This window comes from Phocoena sinus, chromosome 3, assembly GCF_008692025.1.
Source record: "Phocoena sinus isolate mPhoSin1 chromosome 3, mPhoSin1.pri, whole genome shotgun sequence".
NCBI lineage: Eukaryota > Metazoa > Chordata > Mammalia > Artiodactyla > Phocoenidae > Phocoena > Phocoena sinus.
Genome location: NC_045765.1, coordinates 12,472,094 through 12,483,330, shown reverse-complemented (window position 1 = coordinate 12,483,330; position 11,237 = coordinate 12,472,094). Strand labels below are relative to the sequence as shown.

The following is an 11,237-nucleotide window of genomic DNA, read 5'->3' as shown; positions in this document are numbered from 1 at the left end:
AAGGGACTCCATGGGAGCGCCTGCCGAGTCCCCCTGTGAGCTGGGGACACTCACAGAACTGACGGGCACCCAAGCCTCACCTTCTAGAGCCGAGGTTCTCACCGGAATTGATTCTGCCCCCCAGGGGCAACTTGGTTATGTCTAGGGGCATTTTTTTGTTGTCACAACCTCGGGGTAAGGTGCTATGGGCCTCTAGTGGGTGGAAGCCAGGGATGCTGCTCAACGTGCTACAGTGCCCAGGGCAGGCCCCACAGCAGAGAATGGTCCAGTCCAAATGTCAAGAGTTTGGAGGCCGAGAAACGCCGTTCTAGAACTTCAGAGTGGGGAGCTGGTGCTCCGAGCAGGAGGTAGAGACTAGCTGAGGCCATGAGGCAGGAAGGAACTTGACGAGTCAAAATGCAGAGAAATGGTCACAGGGGGTGGAGCAAGAGGAAGTTAGGGGCTGGGGGTGGGGTCGGGGGAGCGTCAGGGGGGCCTGTGGCAGGGATGGGGTTTGGGGGTCCCTGGGAGGGCAGCGGGAGCCATGGAGGGGGGGCCCGACCATCTGGGCTCGGGACCATGGTGAGGGCAGTGCAGAATTCTGGGAATTCTGGGCAGATGCAAGGGACCTGCCCCCACCCCCAGCCACGCACAAGAAGTTGCCCGGACAATAGTCAGGATTCCAGGGGAACTTGGAGGAAGGAAGATAACAGAGGAGGAAGGAATTATGGGCCATGGGAGGATCCAAGAAAGTGGGTTGAAGGGTTTATCAGATGGTAGGCTTCAATTTTGAACACCTTCCAATTTTATTATTTTTATTTTTATTTTTGGCCATGCCACGCATCTTGCGGGATCTCAGTTCCCCAACCAAGGATTGAACCCGGGCCACGGCAGTGAAAGCTCAAAATCCTAACCACTAGGCCACCAGGGGACTCCCAGTGGCCTTCAATTTTGAGAAGCAGAGAGGCTCTCTGGAGGAGGGGGTATTGTGACACAGGCCTGTGTGTGTCTGCAGATCCAGGTTTGATCCCAGCCCTGCACTTTCTGTGGGAAGGGATTGGGAACCAGGGCAAAGTGTCCCTCACCACAGCCTCGGTTTCCTCATGGGACCGCTGCCATCAGAAGATCCCGGTGAGGAGATGAGAGCAGAACACTGCAGGCGAGCTTATGAGGGTGTAGAGTTCTTTAAGACGATCCAAATGGACAAGAGGGCTGGAGAGGCAGTGGGGTGGTGACTGCCAGAACCGCAGGGATTCCTGAGAACATTCTAGAGCAGGGAAAGCTGGATGTGGATGTCAATGGGTGTCCACCCTGGCCCGCAGGGCAGCCCCCAGATGCTTGGGGGTGACACAGTAACACTCCAAAAACTTGAGAGTAAAGTTTTCCCCCCCTAGAGGGGTGTTTACTTTTTCGGAGCCCAAAGACCCCAGAAGAAAGTGACTTTCTAGAAAAAGTGTCAGCAAGAAGCAGGTGCCCCACCTTCCACCCCCATGCCCTCCTCAGCTCTAGGGCAGCCTTGGGCCAACTCCGCTACTTCTCCATGCCCAAGGTATCCCTCCAGAGCTGCCCCATGGACCCCTTAGGCTACCCCATCCCCCCTCTCCTCCCCACAGCCGTGTTGCCATGTGGTCCCCTCAGAACGGGCCAGGTCAGGAAGCCTCAAAGGGGGAAGCAGAGAGGGAACCGGACCAGTCCAGGTTGTGGCCTAAAAGACATCAAAACAGGGACTCGGAGGCAGATACAACACGGGCTCCGCCCCCCCCAAGCCCTGCCCCGCTCCAGGACCGCCCCACCCCACCCACTCCCTGCTCACTGGGCTCTCCCTCCCTCTCCAAGATTCTTCTCCTCGGTGCCCAGCCCTCTGCCCCGCAGGTAGGCCACCTCCCCAGACCGTGACCCATCCCCGACTCCCATCCTTTCCCAGTTTCCTTTTCCCCGGGGCTGCCCCCTCCTTACCGGCAGGCTTTCTGGGACCTCAGATCAGCAGAGCCTCGAGGACCACGACCACGACCACAGCGAACAGGACGCTCGAGCAGCTAGAAGAGTTGTTCTCAGCAGAGGCCTCACTCCCTCTTCTGGAGTAGAGATCGGGACAACTCAGGCAGCTGCCAAGCCGGCTCCAGCAGCTGGAGGCTGCGCCCCTAAGAATCTCCACTCCTCCCCCACCAAGTCACTGGGGAGGAGAGCTGGCAGAGGCCACCCCATGGCTGTGTGACACAAGGGACAAGGCTGGGACTTAAACTTTGCCCCCTGAGCAACGGGGTTTTTCGAAGCCAAGGGGGTCGCGAGTCTTCGGGGTGGGGTGAAAGGGGAGTGGCCGGTGGGGGGTGGTCGTCTCGGACCTTAGTCGCTGCACCTCCGCCAAAGTGTCCTCCAGCTTCTGCTTCAAAATCTTGACCTCTCCTGGTGGGGTCGGGTACAGAATCAAGGGGCGCGTCAACACACTGACCACGCCCACTCACCTGGCTCCAACCCGGGACATGTCCCCGCCTCTAGCCCCGCCCTCATTCAACCCACGCTGGGAAACCTGGCGTGCTCCCCCCTCCCCAACTCCAAATGGAATCTGACCCCATCCCTCCCTCCCGACCCCAACCCTGGGACCCTCCCTCCTTAGTCCTTTTCAATAACTGGCCCACCCCTCCGAGCCCCGTCCGTGGAACGCTGGCCTTATGCTTTTCTCACCCTGAAGCTCGGCCACCTGTGCCTGCTCCATCTTCAGAGAATCCCTCAGGGTCACCTGCGACGCGGGGGTGGGGGTGGGGTGTGGGAAACTGGACTTCTGTCCTTGGGCCCTGAACCCCTCCTTAAGCCCTGGGATCAGAGGAGCTTGGGTCCAAACCCCCTTCAGTTTCCACTCCGACCGTCCCCTGCACCTCAGTCTCCCACCATGAAGAGTGGCCATAACTCCCACCCTCCCAGGGCCACCGATAAGGGTGTGATCCTAGAAATGGGAGTTTTGAGGCCCTCCCCAAGAGAATTTGGAAGCTCCCCATGCCCAAACTCTAGGAGAAGTTTCCAGATCCCCCGGGGCTATTGCCCAAGAAGATTGAGAGTTTCAAGGTTCCCCCATATCAGGACACAGATGAAAATTCCAGAGTCTCTCAGGATGCAGTGGAAGTATCAAGAGCCTCTTTCTTTGGGACCTGGTGAGGTCCCGATCCCAACCCCTAGGGGGGACTTCTGCTCCATCAAGACTGGGGCCCGAGGGGAGTTTCTAGCTCCCACACACCAGTGCCCTGGAGTCTGGAGATTCCCCCATATCCTAGCAGGGATACTGAGGCCCCTGATTTGGGTGCTGTGGGGAGTTTTAAGGCCCCACCCCACACTAGCACCCTGGAGAGAGTTTAGAGGTCTCCAAACCCTGGTGGGGACATCCAGGGGGGAGTTTTAAGGTCTATCTTGATCTCCACACAGACCCTGTAAGAACCCCCCGCAAGTACAGGGCCCTCTCTAGGGGGTGAAGTGGCTTACCACCGTCTGGTTGCAGGTGGCGGCCTGGACCTCCATCTTGTGTAAGACTTCCTGGGCCTGGGTTAGCTGGTGCTGCACGTACCGAGTGAGGTTCTGACACTCCTGCTCTGCTTGGAGGCCATCCGTGCAGTGCTTGCTGTTGGCCCTGACAGCGAAGATGACCAAGGCTACAAGTAGAGCCATCAGAATCACCAGTAGCAGCAGGAAGCACAGGCACCGCGGCAGCTTGCAGCAACGCAGCACCGACTCATTCAAGTGGTCAACCATGGGCACAGGGCTGTAGTGATAAAAAGTAGGTGCCCTCCAGATCTGTCCGTAGGGAGTCTGGACGGGAGTTAGGGGAAGGCGCTGGAACCTCTTCTGGGCTGGGGCTACCCCCTTATTAGCATAGGAGCTGTGCTGACCAATGACAAGTTCCAGGAGGATCCTCTGACTTGGAGTTACTTGAATGGGGGCATCTAAAGGCAGAGCAGAGCCAAGGCTTTCTGTTTCGGTTTCCTTTTTCCGTTTCTCAGAAAAAGAGGTGGGTTGTTTCTGCCTAGTTGTGGCCTCGGGACTTTCTGGGTTGGTTGCTGGCCAGTGAGATCCTGTGGGAGGGGAGCTGGGGCTACCTGCGACACCCCATCTCAAGTCCCTGCCCTTCTCCTTTATGTTTCTGAGGGTGACAACTGCAGTTACTGAGTGTTTAGTGCATGCCACCTTTGTGTTCATCTGTACCACGACCTGAAGAGGCCGAGGGCATTTTTGGTTCCCAAGTCCCCAGCTGGGGAAACTGAGGCTGAGAGGTGACCAGTGGACTGGGGACAGGGTCTGGGTCTGACAGAAGAGGCTGGGTTTTGAATTCAGGGGTCTCCCTGGTGACCTAGCAGGGGTTCACTTAGCATCCCTGCCCCTCCCCCCCGCCAAGGGGACCGTAGGGTGCCATGGAGAGTGTCAGAGGAGGGACCATAGCCTGCGGGAGCGGAGAGACGATCTGGATGGACCCACGAGACTAAGGCTGCAGTCCCCCTATTTGGCCACCAGAGGCTGCGCCAGCCAACAAACCAGGTCCCTGTTCTAGCTCCACCCAGGAACCGGCTCCTACTTCCACAGTCTGCCCCTACCACCCCAGGACTCCACATAAACCCTCTGAACTGTAAGCGAGCAGGACCCCGTGGGGCCTTCATTCCTGAGTTGTTTTTACAGATGTGAAACGCCTCCCTCGCCAAACGGAAGATGTTAACTACTTGATGACCATGAGCATGTAGCCCCCAGGCCTAGTGGTGCCTAAGGATTGACCATGCTAACCCCTGTGACACCACCCTGTTACCTCACCATCAGCCAATCAGAATTGTGCACGAGCTGATCACAGACCCTGTGACCAACACCTCCCCCCACCGCCGCCGCCCACATACCCGGCCTTTAAAAATGTTTTGCTGAAACCCTTTGGGGAGTTCAGGGTTTTTCTGAACCCCGCGTTCACGAGCCTCCCGCCTCCTTGCATGGCCCTGCGATAAACCTTTCTCTGCTCCAAGCTCTGACGCTTCGGTTTGTTTGACCTCACTGTGCGTAGGGCACACGGACTTGTGCTAACAGAACCTCAGTTTCCTCATCTGTAAAGTGCGGCCATAACAGGAGCAGCCTCAGCAGGAGGGGCCGGTGAGGAGTTTTGAGTAAAATGCCTTGGCATCCAGTAGGCACTCAATGGATGTGTGGACGGCTGTGTGGCTCAGGGCAGAAGGAGAGGTGGGTAATGCAGAAACACGGCCATGGAGTGAGGAGCCCATTTTGAGGAAAGATGATCGTGTCCATCTGGAATACGCTGAACCCAGAGGGCTCGGGGGTCGTCTGGGGAGAGGCCTCCGAAGGGGGTTGGACCCTGGAGCGAGCTTCAAGGAAACTCAGGCCACACTGATCTCCCCTCCATGTGGCCTGGGGAGCCAGAGCTTCCTGTTGGAAATCGGCTTGATTACAGGCTTCCAGTTGCCGGCTGTGACCTCTGGAAGGCAGCTGCGTGCTTTTCCTGTGGCTTCTTCAGCCGCAGCCTGACCACAGCCCAGATTCTGTTGCGTCAGCCATTTGCCGTGTTTGCAGTCAGCTGGGTCAGATGGTGCATGGGGCCAAGGCCAGGGGCCCAGGTCCCCAGTTGGACATCTCTCTGCCTAGAAGACCCCCATTAAAACCACTCAGCAGCCAGATTGACAAGGGATCAGTGATGATCTTGCTGAGGAGGCCCAGGGGGAGCTTGTGTGTCCCATGAGTAGGGTCCTCCGTTCCAGGCCAGGACTCCACGTGCAAAGACACGACCCTTGGCAAAGCTGTCTTATTGGAGCCCCGCTGTGCTGGCCTTAAGACTTCAGGGTCAGCTTGGGACCATGATTTCAGGTAGAGGCCAAGAGAGTGTGTGAGCAGCCCTGCCTCCCTATGGGACCCTAGGCAAGAGATTTCCTCATAGCCCCAGTTTCCATAGCTGTAAAATGGGGGTGATCATAATAGAACTTTTGGGTGCCCCCCCTTACATTCTGCAACCAAAGCAAGTGCCTTATTCACCTCACTCTAATCCCAGTGCTGCAAACAGAAAGTCTGTGGGTTTTCCCTCTAAAATTCCCAATGGAAATAGTTATGCCACCGTTCTGCTGATTTTAGCTTCGCTAGTTTTTAAAGAATCATTTTATTTTGGTTTGCAGAAATATAGCGAAGAGAGTACAGAAACATTCCATAGACCCCACACCCCATTCTCCCTACTTTGACCCTCTTACAGCTGTATGGTACCTTTGTTACAACTAATGGACAAATTCTGATTGATAACATTATTATTAGCTGAAGTCCATGCATTATTCAGATCTCCTCCGCTAATGTCGCTTTTCTGCCCCAGGATCCTCACGGGACATTTATGTCTCTGGGCTGAGACAGTTTTTCAGACTTGCTTGGTCTTGATGAACTTGACAGTTTGGAGTCAGGTGTTCCGTAGGAGGGCCCTCAGTTGGGATTTGTCTGGTGTTTTTCTCGTGGTTGGACTGGGCTTTGGAGAGAAGAACCACGGAGGGGAAGTGCCTTTCTCATTACACATGTGTCCAGGGCACGCGCCGTCAGTGTGACTTATCCCTGTGATGTCGACCTTGATCACCGGGCAGAGGTGGTGTGCCCTTTGGAAGGAAGTCACTATTTACAGCCCACACCTAAGGGATGGGGAGTCGTGCTCTACCTCCTTGAGGGCAGAACGTTTGTGTACATTGTTTGGGATTCTTCTGCCTGGGAGATTTGTCTCTTCTCCCTCATTTATTTATTTATTCAATAATTTATTTACATCTGTGTGGACTCATGGATATTGATTTTACACTTGACATTATTTTGTCACTCAAATTGTTCCAACTTTGGCTCTTTGTTACTTTTGACAAATTTAGTTCCACCAAAACATACTGGAACATTCCTCGTAGGCAAGTAGAAACCACAGGCTCATAAGGGGTTCAGTTAAGAGGAGGCCACCCTCATTCTCTGGGGCGGGCAGGGCAGAGACACTATTTTAGGATCAGGGAGCACACACAAGGGAGATTTTTCTTTCCTTTTCTTTTTCTTTTTTTGGCTGTGCCTCATGGCTTGTGGGATATTAGTTCCCAGACCAGGGATGGAACCCAGGCCCTCAGCAGTGAAAGTGCAGAGTCCTAACCACTGGACTGCCAGGGAATTCCCATAGGAGATTTTTCTTTTTGTGGTTAATTATAAGAGAATAATGTAAGACATTAAAGAAACACATTTCGTAAAGGACCAAAAGCTCATCCATAATCCTTCCTTCACTTAACTGCTTTATTTCTGTTCATGAAACTACACATGTATTTCATTGCATTGACAGAACACCTTACTTTGGGACATTGAGGTGTTTTCAGTTATATATGGCCATGTGTGGGCGACAGAAGACATTGCCATGCTTATAGGAAGGCGTTGGCCCAGCGACGATTCCGCCCCCAGGGGACATTTGGCAATGGCTGGAGACAGTTTCGGTTGTCACAACTGGGGGAGGAAATGCGCTGGCATCTAGTGAGTGGGAACCAGGGCTGATGCTCAACATCCTATATAATACATAGGACGGTGACCCCACCACTACAGGGGATGCTGGGTCTCAACAGTGCCGAGGGTGAGAAGCATTGCCCTGGAGGGTCTTAGGTGCAGCTTAGGAATCAGACTTGACCTCAAATTCCATTTTGGCTCTGGACCAGCTACTTCACCTTGCTGAGATTGTGCTTTCTTTTTTCTTTTCTTTTCTTTTTAAAAAAATATATGGTTATATAGAATGAGCTCGTCTTTTTTTAAAAAAATTATTTATTTATTTAGATGCGTTGGGTCTTCATTGCTGCGCACAGGCTTTCTCTAGTTGCGTCCAGTAGGGGCTACTCTTCCTTACTGGGGGAGGGCTTCTCATTGCCGTGGCTTCTGTTGCCGAGCACGGGCTCTAGGCGCATGGGCTTCAGTAGTTGTGGCACACGGGCTTCAGTAGTTGTGGCACAAGGGCTTAGTTGCTCCATGGCATGTGGGATCTTCTGGGACCAGGGATCGAACCTGTGTCCCCTGCACTGGCAGGCAGACTCTTAACCACTGCACCACCAGAGAAGTCCCAGATTGTGCTTTCTTATCGAATGGGTGTGATATCAGCTCCTTCCCAAGCTGTTATGATGATGAAATAAATCGATATATCAAAAGCGTTTAGATCAATACCTGGTGCCTTCTCACGTCCCTGTGAGAGTTCATCCCTGTCACCATTTGATAAGTTTTGGATTCAATTGAATTCTTTCCTTAGATTGAGTTCCCAGAAATGGGGTTACTGTGTCCAAGGGGAGGCACGTCTCCCTGCCTCTTGGTCTCCCTAAAGAGGAATCCAGAATTTAATCTATTGCCTGCCCCTGAGTGGATTCTTGTCTCTCTGAGTATGTCACAGTCATTCTTGTTTTCCTTCCAGCTCCTCTCATGGTCCCTGTTCCAGCAGCTCCTCCCTCTCCTGTAAGACACAGAAGCTCCAGAGTGTCCTCCACCCACATTGGACATTTCCCTGGGTCCACAGTTCAATCAGCCCTCCTTTCTCAGTCCCAGGGCTGAGTGTGGTCATTCAAACCATGTTCCTTGTTGCAAGAGGTCATCAAAAGGATGTGACCACCGGTTGAACTGGGAGCTGGACCAGGGCAATTGGAGGCTCCATATCTCTTCCTTTATCCTTGGAATGTATATTCTGCCCACTTTTCTCATTTCAAGTCACTTCAAGACAAACCTTGAGAAAGTAATGCTCTTTTGAGACCATCTAGATGATATATCTGACTGTACCCCCATGAAGGCCTCTGTATAAACTTGTAAGATTCTGGTGGGTGGGTGTAGATATCTACTCATCTTGCAGCCACACAAGACAAGCCTCATAAGTAAGTTCCCTTGCTTATTAAACCTGCCACCTACCCATCTGGAGTGGTCTGCCTCTTTCTTCCATCTCTCCTTACCCTCTCTCTATAGGGGCCAGTTTCAGATGTCACTCAAGGAATTCCAGAGGTTGGGAACCAACAATTGGTGAGACAGCCAGGAGACTGCAAAAATGGGCCTTGGGGAAGAGGCATTGCAGGGGAAATTACAGGTTGGTCATCAACCTCTTTGTGGGGAAGAGTGGCCTGTATGTAGATGCTCATGGACCTCTGCATAAGTTCAAGGATGTCCTGAAAACACCAACTGGTCTGCTGTTCTCTTTGAGGAACTATGCAGAGTGCACTTCAGGAAAGAAGGGAGATTAATGGCTTCCACAGGGGGCTGGTCACTGATGCCCAGCTAGAGGCTGAAGTTTGAGTTAGAAGTTGAGGGAAGAGCTGAGGTTAGAGAAGGATGTGAGGTTGTTCACTTCTCTCCTAACTTTGGGGCTGAGGGACAACGTGAGAGAGCTGGATGTTAAGTTGGAGAACCGAGTGTGCTGTTTTTCAAAGCTAGGAGGGTGCAAGCTGTCTCAGACTAAGGTCGGGACACTTGTGACAAAGCCGCTAAGAGGTAGGACCCCTGGGAAGGTGAGGAGAGTGAACGGGAAGATGTTGTGGTGATTGATGGTGAAACAGACAAAGCAGTCTGTGCTGTCGGACCCCTAAGACCAAGGAAAGCAAAAGCACAGCAATGACAAACCCAGCCAGTGGGGCAGTCCCCAGTTCAGGAAACATTCATGATGAGAGAATATATGCCTGCTGAGATTATTGATATAGCGTCTGGGAAAATTAATAAACATTTAATTTAAAATGGAGTGGGGAGGCCTGAAAGACGAGCTCTCATACCTTACCCCTCAGTGTCAGTTCTGCAACAGAAAGAGATGGTACCTTTGCATCTCCAACAGGAAGAAGATTACTACTTTGCTACCCAACAGGAGGAAGGAAGGATTTCTCCTTGCCTGGCAACGGCCCAGCCAATGAGAGACTGTCACAACTCAGCCCAAGAAAAGCCACTACACTTCAAACTCCCAGTTTCCTCCAATGGATTCTTTGTTTATAACAGCCCTTCCCAACTCCCCCCCCCCGCCACTTCTCGATAAAAGAACGTTTCTCCCCTATGTCTCCAGGCTTGCCTGTGGTTCTCCATAGATTGCATGTCCCAAATTGCAATTCTTTGCTGTTCCCAAATAAACCCATTTTGTTGGTAAAATAACTGGCTGTTTTAGGTCAATATTACTTGGTATCTGAGAAGTGGGGTTCTGAGAAGACCCCCAGTGACTCTGAGGCTGGTGAGCAAACAGGTGTTGGTACCCACAGAGCCCACTGAACTCCCTGCTTCCTTGCCAACCCTTGAGTTTGAGGGTAAATTTTCTCCTGGATTCAAGCTCTGCTCTTTTTGCATTTTGAAAGTCTCCAGGCTTTATTTGGGAATCTGCTTATTGTATTTATTTATTTATTTATTATGTTAATTAATTTATTTATTTTTGAAGCCTTCATCCTTTCTGTTAAAGAGTTTGTCCTTTCTGGGAGTACTCATTTGGCACTTCGGCCTGACTTTTGAAACCAGGCTATATCTCCTGGAACTGTGCTAGTCCTCAGTCTAATTCCTTTTGGAACCTGGCTGTTCTTATTGGAACTGTGCTATTTACTCCCCAAGGGGGGCATCAAGCTATCAAGCTGGTTCTTTTTTTTTTTTTTTTTTTTGTGCAGTACGCGGGCCTCTCACTGCTGTGGCCTCTCCCGTTGCAGAGCACAGGCTCCGGACGCGCAGGCTCAGCGGCATGTGGGATCTTCCTGGACCAGGGCACGAACCCGTGTCCCCTGCATCGGCAGGCGGACTCTCAACCACTGCGCCACCAGGGAAGCCCCCAAGCTGGTTCTTTAAATGGGGTGAAAGTGAGGGCGGATCGGTGGGTTGGGCAGAGGCATACTTAAGTGGTCTGCGTACCACCTTGGCGGTGCTGTGTGCAGGAATCAGGCACAGTACCCTGCTTTCACTGGCACCACAGGAATAGCAGTTGGTTTGTGGCCTTTCTGTATCTTATTGTTCATAACTGCCCCTACTGAGCATGCGTGTAGTTATTTTCAGTCCCTTACATTATAGTTTCTTTGTATTCTGTTGCTAGAGGAGACATTTGTCCAGGTGCAAGCCTTCCAGTAAAGGGTCCCAGGTCCCAGCCTGTCTCAAAACTTACCAACCTGGTTTTCCAGATCTATATCAGTTAGTCCACATGCTTGTTGGTGAGGGTCAAGACAAATATCGGATGAAACTAGACAAATGGGAACATCCTCTGAAAGAGATTTAGAAAAATAAACCCCTACCTTTTGGCAAGAAGCTAGAACATTTGCTGGAGACCTCCACTGATAAGT

General features: G+C 52.3%; 1 protein-coding gene across 2 annotated transcripts; it reads right to left on the bottom strand.

Annotated features, from left to right (window-relative positions):
* Positions 1 to 763: 763 nt before the first annotated feature.
* On the bottom strand, positions 764 to 3,925 carry BST2 (bone marrow stromal cell antigen 2). 2 transcript variants are annotated; one of them, XM_032625006.1, is made up of 6 exons: positions 3,855 to 3,925; positions 3,451 to 3,727; positions 2,662 to 2,716; positions 2,322 to 2,382; positions 1,936 to 2,054; positions 797 to 1,684 (listed from the first exon to the last, which is right to left on the bottom strand). In XM_032625006.1, the coding sequence occupies exons 2-5, from the start codon at positions 3,715 to 3,717 to the stop codon at positions 1,955 to 1,957; spliced, it is 483 nt and encodes a 160-aa protein (XP_032480897.1). In that variant the 5' UTR covers positions 3,718 to 3,727; positions 3,855 to 3,925; the 3' UTR covers positions 797 to 1,684; positions 1,936 to 1,954. The 2 variants fall into 2 exon arrangements, with proteins under 2 accessions (XP_032480896.1, XP_032480897.1); XM_032625005.1 differs by lacking the exon at positions 3,855 to 3,925 and having other exon boundaries at positions 764 to 1,684; positions 3,451 to 3,807.
* Positions 3,926 to 11,237: the final 7,312 nt, after the last annotated feature.

Coding starts and splice junctions, on each gene's coding strand:
- BST2 (XM_032625006.1), bottom strand. CDS start 3,717: ATGGTTGACCACTTGAATGAGTCGGTGCTGCGTTGCTGCAAGCTGCCG. Junction 2,717..3,450: donor CCACCTGCAACCAGACGGTG/GTAAGCCACTTC, acceptor CCCGCGTCGCAG/GTGACCCTGAGGGATTCTCT. Junction 2,383..2,661: donor ACAGGTGGCCGAGCTTCAGG/GTGAGAAAAGCA, acceptor CGACCCCACCAG/GAGAGGTCAAGATTTTGAAG.